This window comes from Scyliorhinus torazame, chromosome 12 (genome assembly GCF_047496885.1).
Source record: "Scyliorhinus torazame isolate Kashiwa2021f chromosome 12, sScyTor2.1, whole genome shotgun sequence".
NCBI lineage: Eukaryota > Metazoa > Chordata > Chondrichthyes > Carcharhiniformes > Scyliorhinidae > Scyliorhinus > Scyliorhinus torazame.
In genome coordinates this window covers 78,745,084-78,765,237 of record NC_092718.1, presented here as the reverse complement: position 1 = coordinate 78,765,237, position 20,154 = coordinate 78,745,084, and the positions used below count along the sequence as shown (strand labels likewise).

General features: G+C 50.0%; 1 protein-coding gene across 1 annotated transcript in view; it reads left to right on the top strand.

Annotated features, from left to right (window-relative positions):
- LOC140386506 (B-cell receptor CD22-like) overlaps window positions 1-20,154 on the top strand; it is a 182,089-nt gene that overhangs the window by 113,738 nt on the left and 48,197 nt on the right. The window contains exons 8-10 of the mRNA XM_072468900.1: window positions 2,954-3,229; window positions 5,439-5,726; window positions 18,774-19,040. Of these exons, the coding sequence (XP_072325001.1) occupies window positions 2,954-3,229; window positions 5,439-5,726; window positions 18,774-19,040 (831 nt within the window). The remainder of the gene's footprint in view (window positions 1-2,953; window positions 3,230-5,438; window positions 5,727-18,773; window positions 19,041-20,154) is intronic.

Here is a 20,154-nt window from a genome sequence, read left to right as displayed (position 1 = left end):
CAAGCCCCCAGCGCGGATGGCTACGCGCTGCCCGACCAAAACCCGTTGTTGCAGCTGGCCTCTGCCTCGTGGAAGCAGAGTGCGCCGCCATTTTGTCCCGACCGTTCCAGGCCCACCGCCGCACTCCCTTTTCCCAGCCCCGCCGGCCCAACGCGCACCGCAGTTTTTGCCCCGCCAGGCAACGTCGCTGCCACAGCCTTTCTTCTCCACGGCAACCACGCTGGAGGAGTACGCACAGCCATTTGGTCCCTCGCCGACCCAATTGTCGGGGTCTCCGTCCCCGAACTCCACGGGCGACCCCTGGACGGCGCCATCCTGGACGGGACCTCAAGCCCCCAGCGCGGCTGGATACGCGCTGCCGGGCCAAAACCCCTCGCTGTAGCTGGCCTCCGTCACACTGGAGCAGCATGCGCCGCTAGTTTACTCCTCCCCGCCCAAAACGCCGCAGCTCCAGGCCCCGACCACCCACCTCTCCCCGCCCCGCGCCGTGGCCGCGGTCTTCTGTGCACCCGGAACGACGTAGCATGCCCCGCTCCGGGCCCCGACCGGTCAGCGCTCACCGCCCAAAACGCCGCGGCACGCCCCGCTCCAGCGCTCACCTCCACCCCCCTGCCCTAGGGCCACGGCCGACCCACGGGCGCAGTCTTTCTGGCAGGTCCCGGCCGTCCAAGGCCCACCTCCGCCAGTTTGCTCCCCCCCGCCGCCATCTTCCGAGTCCCCGGACTCCACGTGCGATCCATGGCCGGCGCCACCTTGGATTGGGCCTCAAGCCCCCAGCGCGGCTGGCTACGCGCCGCCCGACCAAAACCCTGTGTTGCAGCTAGCCTCCGCCACGCTGGAGCAGCATGCGCCACCAGTTTGCTCCTCCCCGCCGTCATCTTCCGAGTCCCTGGACTCCACGTATGATCCATGGCCGGCGCCATCTTGGATGGGGCCTCAAGCTCGCAGCGCGGATGGCTCCGCGCTGCCCGACCAAAACCCGTTGTTGCAGCTGGCCTCCGCCTCGTGGGAGCAGAGTGCGCCGCCATTTTGTTCCTCCCCGCCGCCATCCTCGGAGTCCCCGGACTCCATGTGCGAGCCATGGACGGCATCATCTTGGATGGGCCCTCAAGCCCCCAACACGGCTGACAATGCGCTGCCCGATCTTCACTCCTTGCTGCAGCTGGCCTCTGTCACCCTGGACCAGAGTCGGCCTCGAACGCTAGCAAAGGCCACCGCGATGATCGGCATCAACGGCCACGTGATGTCATGCCTCATCGACTCCGGGAGCATGGAGAGTTTCGTCCACCCCGACACGGTAAGGCGCTGTTCTCTGGTCACCTACCCCACCCAACAAAGGATCTCCCTGGCCTCCGGGTCACACACGGTGCAGATAAAAGTGTTCTGCCTCGCGAACCTCACTGTCCAAGTCAGGGAATTCCACAATTTCCGCCTATACGTGCTGCCGCACCTCTGCGCAGCCACCCTTCTGGGACTGGATTTCCATTGCCACCTACAAAGCCTTACTTTTAAATTTGGCGGCCCTATACCCCCCCCTTACCGTTTGCGGCCTCGCGACCCTTAAGGTCGACCCGCCTTCCCTGTTTGCGAACCTCACCCCGGATTGCAAACCCGTCGCCACCAGGAGCAGACGGTACAGTGCCCAGGACCGGACCTTCATCAGGTCCGAGGTCCAAAGGCTGCTGAAGGAAGGGGTCATCGAAGCGAGCAACAGCCCCTGCAGGGCTCAAGTAGTGGTGGTAAAGACCGGGGAGCAGCATAGGATGGTCATAGACTATAGCCAGACCATCAACCTGTTTACGCAACTGGACGCGAACCCCCTCCCCCGTGTAGCCGACCTGGTGAACAGGATCGCGCAATACAAAGTCTTCTCCACGGTGGATCTCAAGTCTGCCTACCACCAGCTACCCCTCTGTACTAGTGACCGCCAGTACACTGCCTTTGAAGCAGATGGGCGGCTCTACCACTTTTTAAGGGTTCCCTTCGGTGTCACAAACGGGGTCTCGGTCTTCCAGCATGAGATGGACCGAATGGTTGACCGGTACGGCTTACACGCAATGTTCCCGTATCTTGACAACGTCACCATCTGCGGCCATGACCAGCAGGACCACGACACCAACCTCCGAAAATTTCTCCAGACCGTGCACCTCCTGAATCTGATTAAATTGATGCACAATCAATACGCTTGAGTCCACGTGGAGTCATATCGATTCAGCTTTAATCAGATAGAACTGTACCCAGCAGCGAAGTTACAGAAGTGAAGGCTGCTGGGGACGGCACTGGTTCTTATACCCCGCCTCTCAGGGCGGGGCTATGTACATTGCCCAATGGTAGACCCCGCGGTCTAGCCAATTGTTATTCCTCTCTCTGGTACCGCAATACCTGGTATTACCACAGGGTGCTCTCTCCAAGTGCCGGTTGGGGCTAGAGGAGGTTACAGAGATAGGGAGGGTTGTAGGGCTGGAGGAGGTTATCGAAATTGGGAGGGTTGTAGGTGCTGGAGGAGTTTACAGAGATGGGGAGGGTGTTGGGGTTGGAGGAGTTTACAGAGACTCGATGGGCCAAATGGCCTCCTTCTGCACCATAAATTCTATGATTCTATGATGTCCCGAATCCCATCGCTCCGCCATTGGCCTGGGGCGGGGGGGCCTAATCTCTGGACTTCCCTCCCTAACCTCTCTACCTCTCTCTGTCTCACTCCCTATCCCTCACCCGTCCTTGAAGACGCTCCTCCTAAACTGACCACTTTGACCAAACCTTTGATCTCCTGACTCTGATATCTCCTCATGTGACTGAAAGGCGATTATTGGGGAACGATTAGGTGACGAGTTGCGAGTTGAGAAGGGGATCTGTTCGCACCATAAGCTGTGAAAGGGGCGGCTTGCGCCCAATGGCCTGTTCCCTGTGTTGTTGGGTCGATGGATTTCATTCTCTGCATTGTGCACATTTTCAGATAAACCTCGTAACGTGAGCATGTCACTGACCATAAACGGGAAAGCAGCCAGCAGGATGAAAGAAGGAGATCATGTTGTTTTACAGTGTGATGCTGCAATCAGTAATCCAGCAGTCAGTCAATACACTTGGTACAATTTAAAGGGGATAAGGCAAACCTCAGGTCAGATCCTGGAATTCTATCAAATCACCTACACTGACTACGGGAAGTATTTTTGCAAAGCTTCCAACAGCATTGGGGTCGGCATCTCAGAGGTTATTGAACTGCAAGGCCAGTGTAAGTATTTAACAGAGGAAAGCTCGGTTTGTCGGGGGGAGAGTGGGAATCGGTGACGGGACACTGTCCCTTTAATGTTCACTTGTTACTGTGCAATCATGGAAATGACACGGCACAGAAAAAGAGGCTACTCCGCCCATCACATCTGCGATGGAGGAGAGGAGAGTCTGTCTCAAGGGCCAGCACGGTAACACAGTGGTTAGCATTGGTGCTTCACAGCTCCAGGGTCCCAGGTTCGATTCCCTGCTGGGTCACTGTCTGGGCGGAGTCTGCACGTTCTCCCCGTATCTGCATGGGTTTCCTCCGGGTGCTCCGGTTTCCTCCCACAAGTCGCGAAAGATGTGCTGTTAGGTGAAATGAACATTCTGAATTCCCACTCAGTGTATCCGAACAGGCGTTGGAATGTGGCAACTAGGGGATTTTCACAGCAGCTTCATTGCAGTGTTGATGTAAGCCTACTTGTGACACTAATGAAGATTATTATTATTAAAAAAACATTGACAGGATAAGTGATTTTAGTTCATGCGGAGAGACTGGGAGAAGCTGGGATCATTTTCCCTGGTGGAGAGAATGTTAAGGGAGAGATTGAAATGAGACGTTCAAAATCATGAGAGGTGTTTGGATAAAGTTGATAAGGAGAAAGTGTTTCCCAGCGGCAGGAGGCTCGGTGACCAGAGGGACACAGATTGAAGAGAATCGGGAAAAGAACCAGAGTGGTGGTGGTAGTGGTGGTGGGTGGGGGGGGGGAGATGAGGATACAGCGAGTTGTTGTGATCTGGAAGGTGCTGCCTGAAAGGGCGGTGGAAGCAGATTCAACAGGAACTTTCAAAAGGGGCAATACGAGAAATACTGAAATGGGGAGAATTTGCAGGAATATGGGAGAAAGAGTGAGATATACTGAGGGCCTCTCTCTGGTGGGTATAACGATCCCAACGGGATCACAGCAGGGAGGTGTTCTGGGACCAATAGCCATGCCATCAATATAACATTCCTTCTCCCTCAGTAGAGATGGTTACACTTGTGCATGGGGAGCAGAGCCCTCGGGAGAGGGGTCATTAATATGCAACAGTAAGAATTCGGGAGAAACGTCTTTACCCAGAGAGTGGGGAGCATGGGGGACTCGCTCCCACAGGGAGTGGGGAGCATGGGGGACTCGCTCCCACAGGGAGTGGGCAGCATGGGGGACTCATTCCCACAGAGAGTGGGGAGCATGGGGGACTCGCTCCCACAGGGAGTGGGGAGCATGTGGGACTCATTCCCACAGAGAGTGGGCAGCATGGGGGACTCGCTCCCACAGGGAGTGTGAGAATGTGGGACTCATTCCCACAGGGAGTGGAGAGAATGTGGGACTCGCTCCCACAGGGAGTGGGGAGAATGTGGGACTCGCTCCCACAGGGAGTGGGGAGAATGTGGGACTCATTCCCACACAGAGTGGGGAGCATGGGGGACTCGCTCCCTCAGGGAGTGTGAGAATGTGGGACTCGCTCCCACAGGGAGTGGGGAGAATGTGGGACTCATTCCCACAGAGAGTGGGGAGCATGGGGGACTCGCTCCCTCAGGGAGTGTGAGAATGTGGGACTCGCTCCCACAGGGAGTGGGGAGAATGTGGGACTCACTCCCACAGGGAGTGGGGAGAATGTGGGACTCGCTCCCACAGGGAGTGGGGAGAATGTGGGACTCATTCCCACAATGAATGGGGATAATGTGGGGCTCACTCCCACAGGGAGCGGGGAGAATGTGGGATTTGCTCCCCACAGGGAGTGGGGAGAAATTGGAACTCTCTCTCACAGGGAGTGGGGAGAATGTGCGACTCGCTTTCCACAGGGAGTGGGGAGAATGTGGGACATGCTCCCACAGGGAGTGGGAGAATGCGGGACATGCTCCCACAGGAAATGGAGAGAATGTGGAATTTGCTCCCCACAGGGAGTGGGGAGAAATTGGAACTCTCTCTCACAGGGAGTGGTTGAGGTGAATTATGTTGATGTATTTCAGGGGGAAGCTGGATAAACACATGAGAGAGAGAGAAATAGAAGGATATCATGATGGGGGGAATGAAGAGGGGGATAGGAGGAGTCTTGTGAGGGGCATTAATACCGGCAGGGTGTGTATGGGCCGAATAGCCTGGTTCTGCACTGGAAGAATTCTGTGTAACATGAATACCAGAAAATATTACACCCGTGACTGAAACTAACAAAATTCTCTGTTGCAGATGCTCCCAGAGATTTTGACATTTCGTACATGCTTAACAATGAGAAGATTCTTAATTTGGTAAATGTTATGGAGAATGACTGGCTGAATATTACCTGTCAGAGTAGGAAAAGTGATCCAGCAGTCACAGGATACAACTGGTTCAGGACTGGAAGGACACAGTCCATCTGCAACACTCAGATGCTCCTCTTCAACAACGTCACCAGACAAGACAGGGGTGAATATTACTGTCAGGCGTGGAATGGTATCACGGCCGGGAAATCGAACATTATCACCATTAATGTAAATTGTGAGTATACTCCACATCACCCTCCTCCAATAGATTGACTGTACTTCACTGATCCATCCACTAATGCCTGGTGTCACTGAAACATTAAATGATTGAAAATAGGAGCAGGGGGAGGCCATCCAGCCTTTCCAGCCCGCCCCGCCATTCAATATGATCATGGTTGACCATCCAACTCAGCAGCCTGATTCTGACTCTCCCCCCACCCCCCCCACCCCCCCCCCCCCCCCCCCCCACCCCAATCCTTTGATCCTCTCCTCCCCAAGAGCTATATCTACCTACTCCTGGATTAACTACACCTAACTACTACAATGATTTTGGCCTCAACTGCTTCGTGTGGTAGAAAATTCCACAGGATTACCACTCTCCGGGAGAATACATTTCTCCTCATTTAAGTCCCAAGCATCCCTAAATAGCACTGGGTTCTCTTGAGGATTGTGTCAATGGCTTTGTTCAAGAGATCAGGGCGATATCCGATCTCACCACTGAGGCAGTATTTCGGAAGGTGGGGGAGGGGTGGTCCCTCGGCGATGTTGCCCGAGGTACCCGCCGCCTCTCCGGAAGCTTTGCCGCCGCTTTGGGAGGCTCCTGGTTCAGCCGCTTCGGTGGGATTGTTGTAGATTTTCGAGGGGTCTTTGAGGGCGCCCTGGAGGCATTACCTCGGTCCTCCCGTATTGAAGCAATAACCGGTCAACAGGATTCTACAAAAGTGCAATTGGAAGAGTGTCTGTCCCCTGTGAAGAATGTACTTCACTGAATGCTTTGATAAATTGTTCCTCACACATTGTCCAAATGTTAGACACACCTCAATTCTGACATAGCAGAAGCAAAGTGTTGTTTAGATTTGTTCAGACAACAACAGAGAAGAACCTCACTGAAACTCACCATTAACACAAAACATGCTTCAGTCCCACACACCCAGAGATGGAAACTATAATCCAATATGGACATCTATAATCCAGTACTGAGATAGTTCTGAACTGTCAGAAGATCAATACAATGGGAACGCTGAACTGTGGGAGGGTCAGGGCTGAGAGAGTGCTGCACTGTGGGAGGGTCAGTACTGAGAGAGTGCTGCACTGTCAGAGGGTCAGTACTGAGGGAGTGCTGCACTGTCAGACGGTCAGTACTGAGGGAGTGCTGCACTGTCGGTGGTTCAGTACTGAGGGAGTGCTGCACTGTCGGAGGGTCAGTACTGAGGGAGTGCTGCACTGTCAGAGGGTCAGTACTGAGGGAGTGCTGCACTGTCAGAGAGAGGGTCAGTACTGAGGGAGTGCTGCACTGTCAGAGGGTCAGTACTGAGGGAGTGCTGCACTGTCAGAGGGTCAGTACTGAGGGAATGCTGCACTGTCAGAGAGTCAGTACTGAGGGGGAGTGCTGCACTATCAATGGGTCAGTACTGAGGGAGTGCTGCACTGTCAGAGAGAGGGTCAGTACTGAGGGAGAGCTGCACTGTCAGAGGGTCAGTACTGAAGGTGTGCTGCACTGTCAGAGTGTCAGTACTGAGGGAGTGCAGCACTGTCAGAGTGTCAGTACTGAGGGATAGCTGAACTATCAATGGGTCAGTACTGAGGGAGAGCTGCACTGTCAGAGGGTCAGTACTGAGGGAGTGCTGCACTGTCAGAGGGTCAGTGCTGAGGAAGTGCTGCACTGTCAGATAGTCAGTACTGAGGGGGTCTTGCATTCTCAGAGGGTCAGTACTGAGTGGGTGCTGCACTGCCGGAGGGTCAGTACTGAGGGGGAGTGCTGCACTGTCAGAGGGTCAGTACTGAGGGAGTGCTGCACTGTCGGAGGGTCAGTACTGAGGGAGTGCTGCACTGTCGGAGGGTCAGTACTGAGGGGGAGTGCTGCACTGTCAGAGGGTCAGTACTGAGGGAGTGCTGCACTGTCGGAGGGTCAGTACTGAGGGAGTGCTGCACTGTCAGAGGGTCAGTATTGAGGGAGTGCTGCACTGTCAGAGGGTCAGTACTGAGGGAGTGCTGCACTATCAATGGGTCAGTACTGAGGGAGTGCTGCACTGTCAGAGAGAGGGTCAGTACTGAGGGAGAGCTGCACTGTCAGAGGGTCAGTACTGAAGGTGTGCTGCACTGTCAGAGTGTCAGTACTGAGGGAGTGCAGCACTGTCAGAGTGTCAGTACTGAGGGATAGCTGAACTATCAATGGGTCAGTACTGAGGGAGAGCTGCACTGTCAGAGGGTCAGTACTGAGGGAGTGCTGCACTGTCAGAGGGTCAGTGCTGAGGAAGTGCTGCACTGTCAGATAGTCAGTACTGAGGGGGTCTTGCATTCTCAGAGGGTCAGTACTGAGTGGGTGCTGCACTGCCGGAGGGTCAGTACTGAGGGAGTGCTGCACCAGCAGAGGGTCAGTACCGAGGGAGTGCTGCACTTTTACATAGTCAGTAATGAGGAAGTGCTGCATTGCCGGAGGGTCAGTAGTGAAGGAATGCTGCACTATCGGAGTGTGAATAGTGAGGGAATGCTGTACTGTCAGAGGGTCAGTACTGACGGAGATCTGGACTGTCAGGTGGTCTGCACGAAGAAAGTGTTGCACTATCAGAGTGGGTCAGAGAATTGGCATGGTTTTAAGCAACAATTCAAACTCTTATGTTGTAGCCCTTGGCCTGCAGGCACAGCCTGACGAGAGGCGGATCACGGTGGCAGGTTCTGAAGCCATCTAAATTCATAATACCTTCGCGTTTGACAGCGAAGGAGGAAGCAAAAATATTGATGAAGTAATTAAATACTTTGATCGGCATTGCTCCCCGTAGAAAAATTAAACGTTCAAGCATTATATCTTTCGCACGCATATTCAGAAGGCATTAGAATATTTCGATAGTTTTCTAACTGACTTGCGGTTGATGGCGCAGTCGTGCAATTTTAGTACGTTCAAGTCATCGATGCTCCGCGATCAGATAATGTTCGAGATATCAAATGATAAGCTATACAAGAGGCTATTGAGGGAAGAAGAGCTTCAATTAGAAAATGCTACAAAGATTTGTCATGCAAGTGAGCTAACTGCACATGAAACATTTTGGTGCCAATGTGGAAGAAGACGCCAGTGCCATAAGCTTAGCGATGCTTCCAATAAGAATCATGATCCAGTGTGGGCGTCCATTTTAAACAGCCAACCACTGGATCTACCATTTTGTGCCAGCGTTCATTTTGATAATAAACAATCTTACGAGTCAAGGAACTAGATGTTCTGTGTGCATCTTTACCACGGCCACAACACAGAACATAACAGGAGTGCTGCACAGTCAAGGCATCAGTACTGAGAGAGTGCTACACCGCCGGAGGGTCAGTACGAAGGGAGTGCTGCACTGTCATAATATCAGTACTGTCAGAAGGTTAGGACTGAGGGAGTGCTGCACTGTCAGAGGATCAGTAATGAAGGAGCACTACACTATCTGGGGGTCAGTACTGCGGGAGTGCTGCACCGTAGCAGTGTCAGTAACGAAGGAGCACTGCGCTGTCGGAGGGTCAGTACTGAGGGAGTTCTACACTGTCAGAGGGTCGGTGCTGAGGGAGTGCTGCACTGTCAGAGGGTCAGTACTGAGGGAGTGCTGCACTATGAGAGGGTCAATACTGAGGGAGTGCTGCACTGTCAGATGGTCAGTACTGAGGGAGTGCTGCACTGTCAAAGGGTCAGTACTGAGGGAGTGCTGCACTGTCAGAGGGTCAGGACTGGGGGAGTGCTGCACTGTCAGAGGGTCAGTACTGAGGGAGTGCTGCACTGTCAGAGGGTCAGTACTGGGGGAGTGCTGCACTGTCAGATGGTCAGTACTGAGGGAGTGCTGCACTGTCAGAGGGTCAGTACTGGGGGAGTGCTGCACTGTCAGATGGTCAGTACTGAGGGAGTGGGGCAGCACGGTGGCGCAGTGGGTTTGCCCTGCTGCCTCACGGCGCCGAGGTTCCATGTTCGAGCCCGGCTCTGGGTCACTGCCCGTCTGGAGTTTGCGCATTCTCCCCGTGTCTGCGTGGGTTTCGTCCTCACAACCCAAAGATGTGCAGGGTAGGTGGATTGGCCACGCTAAATTGCCTCTTAATTGGAAAAGAATAATTGGGTACTCTAAATTTAAAAAAAAAGAACAAAAAAGTACTGAGGGAGTGCTGCACTGTCAGATTGTCTGTACTGAGGGATTGCTGCACTGTTAGGGGGTCAGTACTTCGGGATGTAGTGATCTCTATATGAATATACATGATCAATGTATGTAAATGTAGTACAGTCAATTCAACACTAGGGGCAGGATTCTCCCGTAACTGGCCGGATGTCCCGACACCGGTGCCAAGAGCGGCGTGAACCACTCCGGCGTCGGGCCGCCCGGAAGTTGCGGAATCCTTTGCACTTCCGGGGGCTAGGCCGGCGCCGGAGGGGTTGGCGCCGCGCCAACCACGCCGAAGGGCCTCCATGGGCCGGCGCGAGTTGGCGCATGTGCAGAACTGCCGCCGTGTTTCCTGAGCATGCGCAGAACCGCGGGCGTGTTTCCTGTGCTTGAGCAGGCGGTTTCTTCTCCGCGCCGGCCATGCGGAGCCTTACAGAGGCTGGCGTGGAGGGAAAGAATGCCCCCACGGCACAGGCCCACCCTCAGATTGGTGGGCCCGATCGCAGGCCAGGCCACCGTGGGTTGCCCCTGGGGCTGGATCCCCCCCCGACCCCCCCGAGGACTCCGCTCACCGCCCTCCGAGCCAGGTCTCGCCGGGTGGCCGCTCGGCCCATCGGGGCCCGGAGTATTGCCAGGGGGGCTGCTGCTAAAAACCGGCGCCGGAGAATTCGGCAGCCGGCGTTGGAGTGGCGGGGCGGGATTCATGCCGCCCCTGACGATTCTCCGACCCAGCGGGGTGTGGGAGAATCCCGCCCCAGATGTCTCACTGTCAGTTGGTATAAGAACGACTTTCCCGCTCTTTCTGAGAGAGTGCTTCAGGAAAGTGAATAGACAAGACCTAGATTAGCTGAAGAGAGAGAAAAGTTATAACTTATTTCCTTATTACATTGTATAGTTAGTTAGTTATAATTACTGTATTTTATTTCTTTTACTAGTTGTGTATTAAGTACTAAGGACTCACAAATATTATTTATATTACTCATTAAATTAGTTCATCTTTAAAAGAAGACTATTGTTTATTTCATCAACTCGGCTGGTTCAAAGAGTAATATAACATGGTACCAGAGTGATTAAAGCTTTCAAGAAAGACTTGTGAAGATTTAGAATAACAAGGAAAAAAAAATCAAAATCAACTATTTGACTACAGAAGTCATCATAACATCGGAAACTTCGACAAAAACAACTTTTCAATGGCCTAAGTTCAAGCACCCAGACATTTCAAGACCACTGGTAATTTAAATTTGAATTGGAAACAGTTTCAACTCTGTTTAGAAGCAGGTGACTTAAGTGCTGCACCAGAAGCTAGAAGAATTGCTTTACTTCTGTCCCCGGCAGGACAGCAAGCAATCCAACTCTTCAATTCCTTGAATTTTAATGCTGGTGAAGATAAAACAAAATTTGATCAAGTTATAGCGCAGTTCGATGAACATTGCAAAATGCAGACCAATGAAATTTTAGAACGATTAAGATTTCACAGAAGAGTTCAAAAAGTTGGTGAACCGGTGAATAATTTCATCACTGATCTCAAACAATTTGCTAAGACGCGTAACTAAGGCAGATTTACATGATTCACTTGTACGGGACCAAATTGTTTATGGCATACTTGATGAAATAGTCAGAGAAGCATTAATTTGGCAACATTACAAATCGCGATTGATAAGTGCATCTCTGTGGAACAGACCAAAAGTCAGTATTTAGCATTTTATCCCAAGGAAAAAAGCGCGAATCTCTACCACGTGGCAGAGAAAATCAAAATGGTGTCGCAGGCAAAGCAGAAGACTGTGAGGAACGGAAGCTATCCTTCACAAGCATTTTCGGGCTCTGCACAAGCGCACTATGCACAGAAATGCGAGACGTCAAAAAAGGAGTATGCTCATGAGCGCCCACTTTAAGGGAAACTGCCCTGCTTTTGGTAAACGGTGTTCAAGATGTCAGAAGTTAAACCATTTTGCTTCTCGGTGTCAATCATCCACAAGTTACATTCCTCCTGCACAGAAAAAATATTACAAAGTGAGGGCTGTGGACAAGAAAAGAAGAAATCAACACACAAGAAGATTTCACGGACGATGATATTTTCTCATTATAAAATACTTTCTTCATTGGTGTAGTTGAATCGCCCACCAAGAATGATTTGCAAGCAAGTAAGAATCATCTGAGAGCAACAAAGCCAGCTCATGAAGAAAATGGACAGGATCTTTAAGCTACGAAAGATCAGAGTCAATGTCGTTGGCAATGAATGGATGACTACTGTGTACATTAACACAATTCCAATTACTTTCAAACTGGACACAGGTGCCTCGGCGAATGTTTTGAATTCCAAGGACTTGTCCAAGATGCAAAGTCATAATTAAATGATACCTCCAGAATGCTCATTGCATGACTTCAATGGTAATCCCATTTTCTCACATGGTTCGTGTTTCCTGAGTGTCACAAACAGGGACATTCAAAAACAAGTACGATTTGAGATTGTCAATGATACTCGTTCCTCTTTACTTGGAGCTCAAGCGTGCAAAGATTTGAAGCTCATTCAACAAATTTTTTGAATACCTGTCAGTCGACTACGCTCAAAGATGACATTCAACAACTCTCACAGGAATACCCTGATATATTTCAAGTATGGGTACGTTACCTTTTCAGTACAAGATACAACTGAAGAAGGATGCCAAATCGGTAATCCATCCACCGAGTCGTGTACCTGCTCCCCTTAAAGACAGACTGATGGCTGAACTTTCAAGTTTACAAGTTCAAGGTACCATATCAAAGATTACTCAACCCACTGACTGGGTTAGCTCCCTAGTCTGCGTAAAAAAAACCTACAGGTGGGATAAGAATCTGTGTGGATCCAAAGGATCTCAATCGCAACATCAAAAGAGAGCATTATCCAATATCTAAGCAGGAAGATATTACTGCAGAGATGGCCAATTCCAGAATTTCTACCAAACTTGATGCCTCTCAAGGTTTTGGCAGATGCAACTAGAAGACTTCAGTAAACTTCTCTGTACTTTTAATACACCTTTCAGAAGGTACTGTTTTAACAGGATGCCCTTTGGAATTATCTCAGCTGCGGAAATTTTCACAAAACGATGGAACAAATGAGCGAGAACATAGAAGGTGTTCGGGTTTATGTTGACGACATCATCGTCTGGTCAACAGCACCTGAAGAGCATATGAAACATCTTTGGGAAGTATTCAAAAGGATTAATTAATATGGTTTGAAACTGAACAAAGCCAAATGCATGTTTGCCGCCTATTCTTTCAAATTCTTAGGTGACAACATCACAGCTGGCGGAATAAAGCCAGATCAAGATAACGTGCAAGCTATCAACGCAATGCAAATTCCGAAAGACAAGAAGGCAATCTTACACTTCCTCGGTTTTGTCAACTTTCTTGGAAAGTTTATTTCAAATCTAGCTAACAGAACAACTGCACTACGGCAACTGATTAGAAAGAACACAGATTTCATTGGACTGAAAAACATACTGAAGAATGGACAGATTTAAAACAACAATTGATACAAGCTCCGTGCTTATCATTTTTGATCCGACGAGCCCTACTAAAATCTCAACGGATGCTAGTAAAAATGGCATAGGTGCTGTTTTACTTCAACAAGACCATTTCAATAATTGTGTTCCTATTGCCTATGTGTCAAGATCCATGACTGAGACTGAATGTAGGTACGCCCAAATTGAAAAGTAGTGTCTCGGGTTAGTTACTGGGATTTCCAAATTCCACGACTATGTTTATGGTCTACCCAACTTCACGATAGAAACTGACCATCACCCACTTGCACACGTCATTGAACAAAACTTGAATGATATGACTCCCAGACTTCAACGTCTGATGTTGAAATTAAGAAGATATGATTGCACACTGAAATACACACCAGGCAAAGAATTAGTAATTGCTGACACCTTGGGCGGAATTCTCCGGAAACGGCGCAATGTCCGCCGACTGGCGCCCAAAACGGCGCAAATCAGACGGGCCTCGCGCCGCCCCAAAGGTGCGGAATGCTCCGCATCTTTGGGGGCCGAGCCCCAACCTTGAGGGGCTAGGTCGGCGCCGGATGAATTTCCGCCCCGCCAGCTGGCGGAAAAGGCCTTTGGTGCCCCGCCAGTTGGCGCGGAAATGACTTCTCCGGGCGGCGCATGCGCGGGAGCGTCAGCGGCCGCTGACAGCTTCCCACGCATGTGCAGTGGAGGGAGTCTCTTCTGCCTCCGCCCTGGTGGAGACCGTGGCGGAGGCGGAAGGGAAAGAGTGCCCCCACGGCACAGGCCCGCCCGCGGATCGGTGGGCCCCGGTCGCAGGTCAGGCCACCGTTGGGGCACCCCCCGGGGGCAGATCGCCCTGCGCCCCCCCCAGGACCCCGAAGCCCGCCCGCGCCACCTTGTCCCACCGGTAAGGTAGGTGGTTTAATTTACGCCGGCGGGGCAGGCATTTTAGCGGCGGGACTTCGGCCCATGCGGGCCGGAGAATCGAGCGGGGGGCCCGCCAACCGGCGCGATTCCCGCCCCCGCCGAATCTCTGGTGCCGGAGACTTCGGCAACCGGCGGGGGTGGGATTCACGCCAGCCCCCGGCGATTCTCCGACCTGGCAGGGGGTCGGAGAATCTCGTCCCATATCTAGATCAGTCAACACTGACATTATTCCAGAAGAATTGATAAATTATGTTGATTCTCAACTGCAATTATTCAGAGAATTACTTCCTGTCTCTGATGTCAAATTTCAACAAATTAGCTTGAAACACTGAAAGATGCTACTTTGATGAAAGTAATGCATCATCTTCAACAAGGATGGCCTAAAGGTAATTGTCCGCAATGCCAAAGCATTCAGTCTAGAACTGACTATTGTAGATGGTATTTTGCTGAGACAAGATCGTATTGTGATTCCACAAAGCATGAGGTCTGAAATGCTTTCTAGACTTCATGAGGGACATTTAAGCATTGAAAAACGTAAACGTCGTGCCAGACAATCAATCTATTGGCCAGGTATCAACAATGATATCTCAGACATGTTATCATCATGTTCAACATGCCAGTCACATCAAAAGCATCAATGCAAAGAACCACTGCAACCACATGATCTTGTAACATCACCATGGATCAAGGTTGGTGATGATCTCTTTCACTTATTTGGTAAGGACTATCTCGTAGTCATTGACTATTTTTCCAATTTTCCTGAACTAGTGAAATTGAACGAAATCACATCCAGTACTGCCATAAAGGCGAGCAAGAAAATATGTGCCAGGCATGTTATTCCTCGTATCATCATTTCTGACAATGGCCCATGTTTCTCAAGTCATGAATGGCAAGAATTCTCATTGAAGTACAATTTTGAACATGTAACTTCAAGCCCTCATTTTCCACAGTCCAATGGAAAAGCAGAAAAAGGTGTTCACATTATGTAACAGCTGCTTAGCAAATCAAAAGATTCGCAATCTGATTTTTATCTAGCTTTACTCAATTACAGAACATCACCTTTATCCACAGGATTATCTCCATCTCAAATGTTATACAACAGAACTTTGGGGACAACTTTACCTCAGTTACATTTTCCTGATCCTGAACAACATTGCACTGTGAAGAAAATTCAACAACAGCAAACAAAGCAAAAGAGATATTTTGATCTTCATTCAAAAGAATTGTCTACTCTATCTGAGAATGATACTGTTAGATTAAGACTTCCTGAAGGAGGTTGGTCTGACATTGCTCGCATAATTAGGCAACACTCTCCAAGATCTGATCTGATAAGAACTTCAGATGGAAACATTCTGAGAAGAAATCGTAGAGATCTACTTCAAGACACAGATACTGCGAAGGTTTTTCCTAATCTTGATTTGAATCAGAAAATCCCAAAACAAACTGAACAGCAAATGCATTCAAATTTGATGATTGACAAAGACATAAAAACTTCTTCATCACCTTTGATGTTAAGAAGGTCGTCTGAATTTGTGAACTTTTTCATGATTCTAGTGATTACTGTACATTGTGTACACTGCATTTCACATGTAACTAAATTTTCTTTTAACATTTGCGAGAAAATGTTGAAAAAAAAGGATTTGTAATGATCTCTGTATATCAAAATACATGATCAATGTATGTAAATGTAGTACAGTCAATTCAACACAGATGTCTCACGATCAGATGGTATAAGAACGACTTTCCCGCTCCTTCAGAGAGAGTGTGCTTCAGAAGAGTGAACGGACAAGACTTAGATTAGCTAGAGAGAGAGAGAGAAGTTATAAGTTATTTCATTATTACATTGTACAGTTAGTTAGTTATCTTTACTGTATTTTACTTCTTTTATGGGTTGAGTATTAAGTGCAAAGGACTCACAAATATTATTTATATTACTCATTAAATTAGTTCATCTTTAAAAGAAGACTATTGTTTCTTTCATTAACTTGGCTGGTTCAAAGAGTAATATATATATATTACATAACGTAATATAACAAGTAGGTGGTGGACTCTCGGAGGGTTAGTAAAGGGGAGCACTGCACTGTCAGAGTGTGTGTATTGAGTTTGTGCTGCACTGTCGGAGGGTCAGCCCGAAGGGAGCGCTGCACTATTGGAGGGTCAGTTCTGAGGGAGTGCTGCACTGTCAGACGGTCAGTACTGAGGGAGTGCTGCACTGTCACAGGGTCAGTACTGAAGGACTGCTGCACTGTCAGAGGGTCAGTACTGTGAGAGAGCTGCACTGTCAGAGGGTCAGTACTGAGGGAGTGCTGCACTGTCAGAGGGTCAGTATGAGGGAGTGCTGCACTGTCAGAGGGTCAGTACTGAGGGAGCACTGCACTGTCAGAGGGTCAGTACTGAGGGAGTGCTGCACTGTCAGAGGGTCAGTACTGAGGGAGAGCTGCACTGTCAGAGGGTCAGTACTGAGGGAGTGCTGCACTGTCAGAGGGTCAGTACTGAGGGAGTGCTGCCCTGTCGGAGGGTCAGTACTGAGGGAGTGCTGCACCGTCAGAGGGTCAGTACTGAGGGAGTGCTGCACTGTGAGAAGGTCAGTACTGAGGGAGTGCTGCACTGTGAGAGGGTCAGTACTGAGGGTGTGCTGCACTGTCAGAGGCTCAGTACTGAGGGAGTGCTGCACTGTCAGAGAGTCAGTACTGAGGGAGTGCTGCACCGTCAGAGGGTCAGTACTGAGGGAGTGCTGCACTGTGAGAAGGTCAGTACTGAGGGAGTGCTGCACTGTGAGAGGGTCAGTACTGAGGGTGTGCTGCACTGTCAGAGGCTCAGTACTGAGGGAGTGCTGCACTGTCAGAGAGTCAGTACTGAGGGAGTGCTGCACCATCAGAAGGTCAGTACTGAGGGAGTGCTGTACTGTCAGAGCATCAGTACTGAGGGAGTGCTGCATTCTCGGAGGGTCAGTACTGAGGGAGTGCTGCACTGTCGGAGGATCAGTACTGAGGGAGCACTGCACTGTCAGAGAGTCAGTACTGAGGGAGTGCTGCATTGTCAGGCTTTCAGTACTAAGCGAGTGCTGCACTCTCAGAGGGTCAGTATTGATGGAGTGCTGCACTGTCAAGGCACAATACTGAGGTAGTGCTGCACTGTCAAGGGACAAGTAGCGAGTGAGCGCTGCAGTATACGAGGGTCAGTATTGAGCGAGTGCTGTGCGATATGAGTGTCAGTACTGTGGGAGTGCTGCACTGTGCTCATGTGAGAGTACCTTTAAGGAATGGGTGTTTGTAAATAGGTTTGTATATAAATATCTGTAGTGAGAGTACCTTGAAGAAATTGGTGTTTATTACTGTAGTGATGTCAGAGAGTGGATGGAGCTGGGCTAGCTGTCCGCTTTTTACTTTTGTTTTAGACTGTTTGCTGCAGGGTGTGTTTTAGTTTTGTTTTCAGAGCTGGATAGCTGCAGTTACAGCCAGAAGGTGTATTAGAGTCTCGCTCTATAATCTAAAGACTGTAAATCGATCTTGGTGATTTAAAAGTAATAACAGTAATGACTTTAACCTGATGTGCTTCTGTAAAAGGTGCTTTAAGTCTTATAGATGTTAAAAGAAAACTTTAAAGGATTACTTAGTGTTGTATTCTTTGGGGGTTGTATTTGAATTAATGGTTGCTAAGATGTTCGCTGTATGATTTAAAAACGTTAACTTTAGTTCATAGAATAAACATTGTTTTGCTTTAAAAAATACTTTTCCATTTCTGCTGTCCCACACCTGTAGAGTGGGTCGTGTGCGCCCCATACCACAATCTATTAAAGGTTGTGAGTCAGGTGAGCTCCATGATACACTTTGGGGTTTGCTAAACCCTGGGCCATAACAAATGTCAGAGGGTCAGTACTGAGGGAGGCTGCACTGCCAAGGTGTCAGTACTGAGGGAATGCTGCACTGTAGGAGAGTCAGTACTGAGTGAGGGCTGCACTGTCAGAGGGTCTGTACTGAGGGAGTGCTGCACTGTTAGAGGGTCAGTACTGAGGGAGTGCTGCACTGTCACAGGGTCAGTACTGGGGGAATGCTGCACTGTCAGATGGTCAGTACTGGGGGAGTGCTGCACTGTCAGAGGGTCAGTACTGAGGGAGTGCTGCACTGTCAGAGGGTCAGTACTGCGGGAGTGCTGCACTGTCTGAGGGTCAGTACTGAGGGAGTGCTGCACTGTCAGAGGGTCAGTACTGAGGGAGTGCTGCACTGTCAGAGGGTCAGTACTGCGGGAGTGCTGCACTGTCTGAGGGTCAGTACTGAGGGAGTGCTGCACTGTCAGAGGGTCAGTACTGAGTGAGTGCTGCACTGTCAGAGGGTCAGTACTGAGTGAGTGCTGCACTGTGTGATCTCTTTCCTTTCAGAATAGATGTTAAAATCCATTGGATTCTCGGACGGGTAATTTGGATCCCAGGGTCCGTATCTGAATGAAAATCAGAGGGGGAGATATCCCTGGTACTGGGGACCAATTTTTATCCCATGGTGAACCTCACTATTTAACCATCATCTCTTTTCATAGATCCTCCCAGCAATGTGAGAATCGATTGCTCGAATTCCGTTCAAGATGGAAAATCAGTGAAATTAACTTGTGAATCCGAAGCCTATCCGAGTCCATATTACTTCAGTTGGAGTAAGGAATGCAGTGGTGCTCCATCAGCTCTCTGTGGAAATGTCCAAAGTTGTACCTTCACGGTTACGGTGAAAGATGCTCTCTGTAAATATTACTGTACAGCAGCTAATCGTATTGGTAACCAGAGGTCTGGACCCAAACAATTGAATGTGCTGTGTAAGTATTCACAGTGTTGACTCACTCTGACTCAGAATATTCAGTCAAACCCCTTATACACATTCAATTCGGATCCTCAGGATCAAATTCCTTCCTAACCCCCTCGTCCTGCACAATTTGTGTAACCTCCTACAGCCCCCTTGACACTCCCAATTTCTGTAACGTCCTCCAGCCCCTTAACCTCATCCTATTTCTGCAACCTCCTCCAGCCACTACAACCCTCGCTATCTCTGTAACCTCCTCCAGCCCCACCAACCCGCCCTATCTCTGTAACCTCCTCCAGCCCCTACAACCCTCCCTATCTCTGTAACCTCCTCCAGCCCCTACAACCCTCCCTATCTCTGTAATCTCCTCATGCCCCTACAACCCTCCCTATCTCTGTATCCTCCTCCAGCCCCACCAACCCTCCCTATCTCTGTAACCTCCTCCAGCCCCTACAACCCTCCCTATCTCTGTAACCTCCTCCAGCCCCTACAACCCTCCCTATCTCTGTAATCTCCTCATGCCCCTACAACCCTCCCTATCTCTGTAACCTCCTCCATCCCCACCAACCCTCCCTATCTCTGTAACCTCCTCAAGCCTCACCAACCTTTCCTATCTCTGTAACCTCCCTCAGTCCCTCAGATCCCCCCTATCTCTGTGTCCTCCTCCAGCCTTTACAACCCTCCCTATCTCTGTAACCTCCTCCCACCCACTACAACCCTCGCTAACCATCTCCAGCCTCTACAACCCTCCCTCTCTCTATAACTTGCTCCAGGCCTTACAATCCTCCCTATCTCTGTAACCTCCTCCAATCCCACCAACTAATGTCCATTAGGGAAGGCAATCTGTCATCCTTACCTGGTCTGGCCTACATGTGACTCCAGACCCAAAGCAACGTGGTTGGCTCTTGAATGCCCTCTGAAATGGCCGCGCAGGCCACTCTGCCACAAAACACAAAAAAGGAACGAAACCGGCCGGACCACATAGCATCAACCCTGGCACTGGAAACAACAATGTCAAACCCTGTTAACCTGCAAAGTCTTCCTCACTAATATCTGGAGGCTTGTGCCAAAATTGGGAGAACTGTCTCACAGACTAGTTAAGCAACAGCCTGTCATAGCCATACTGACAG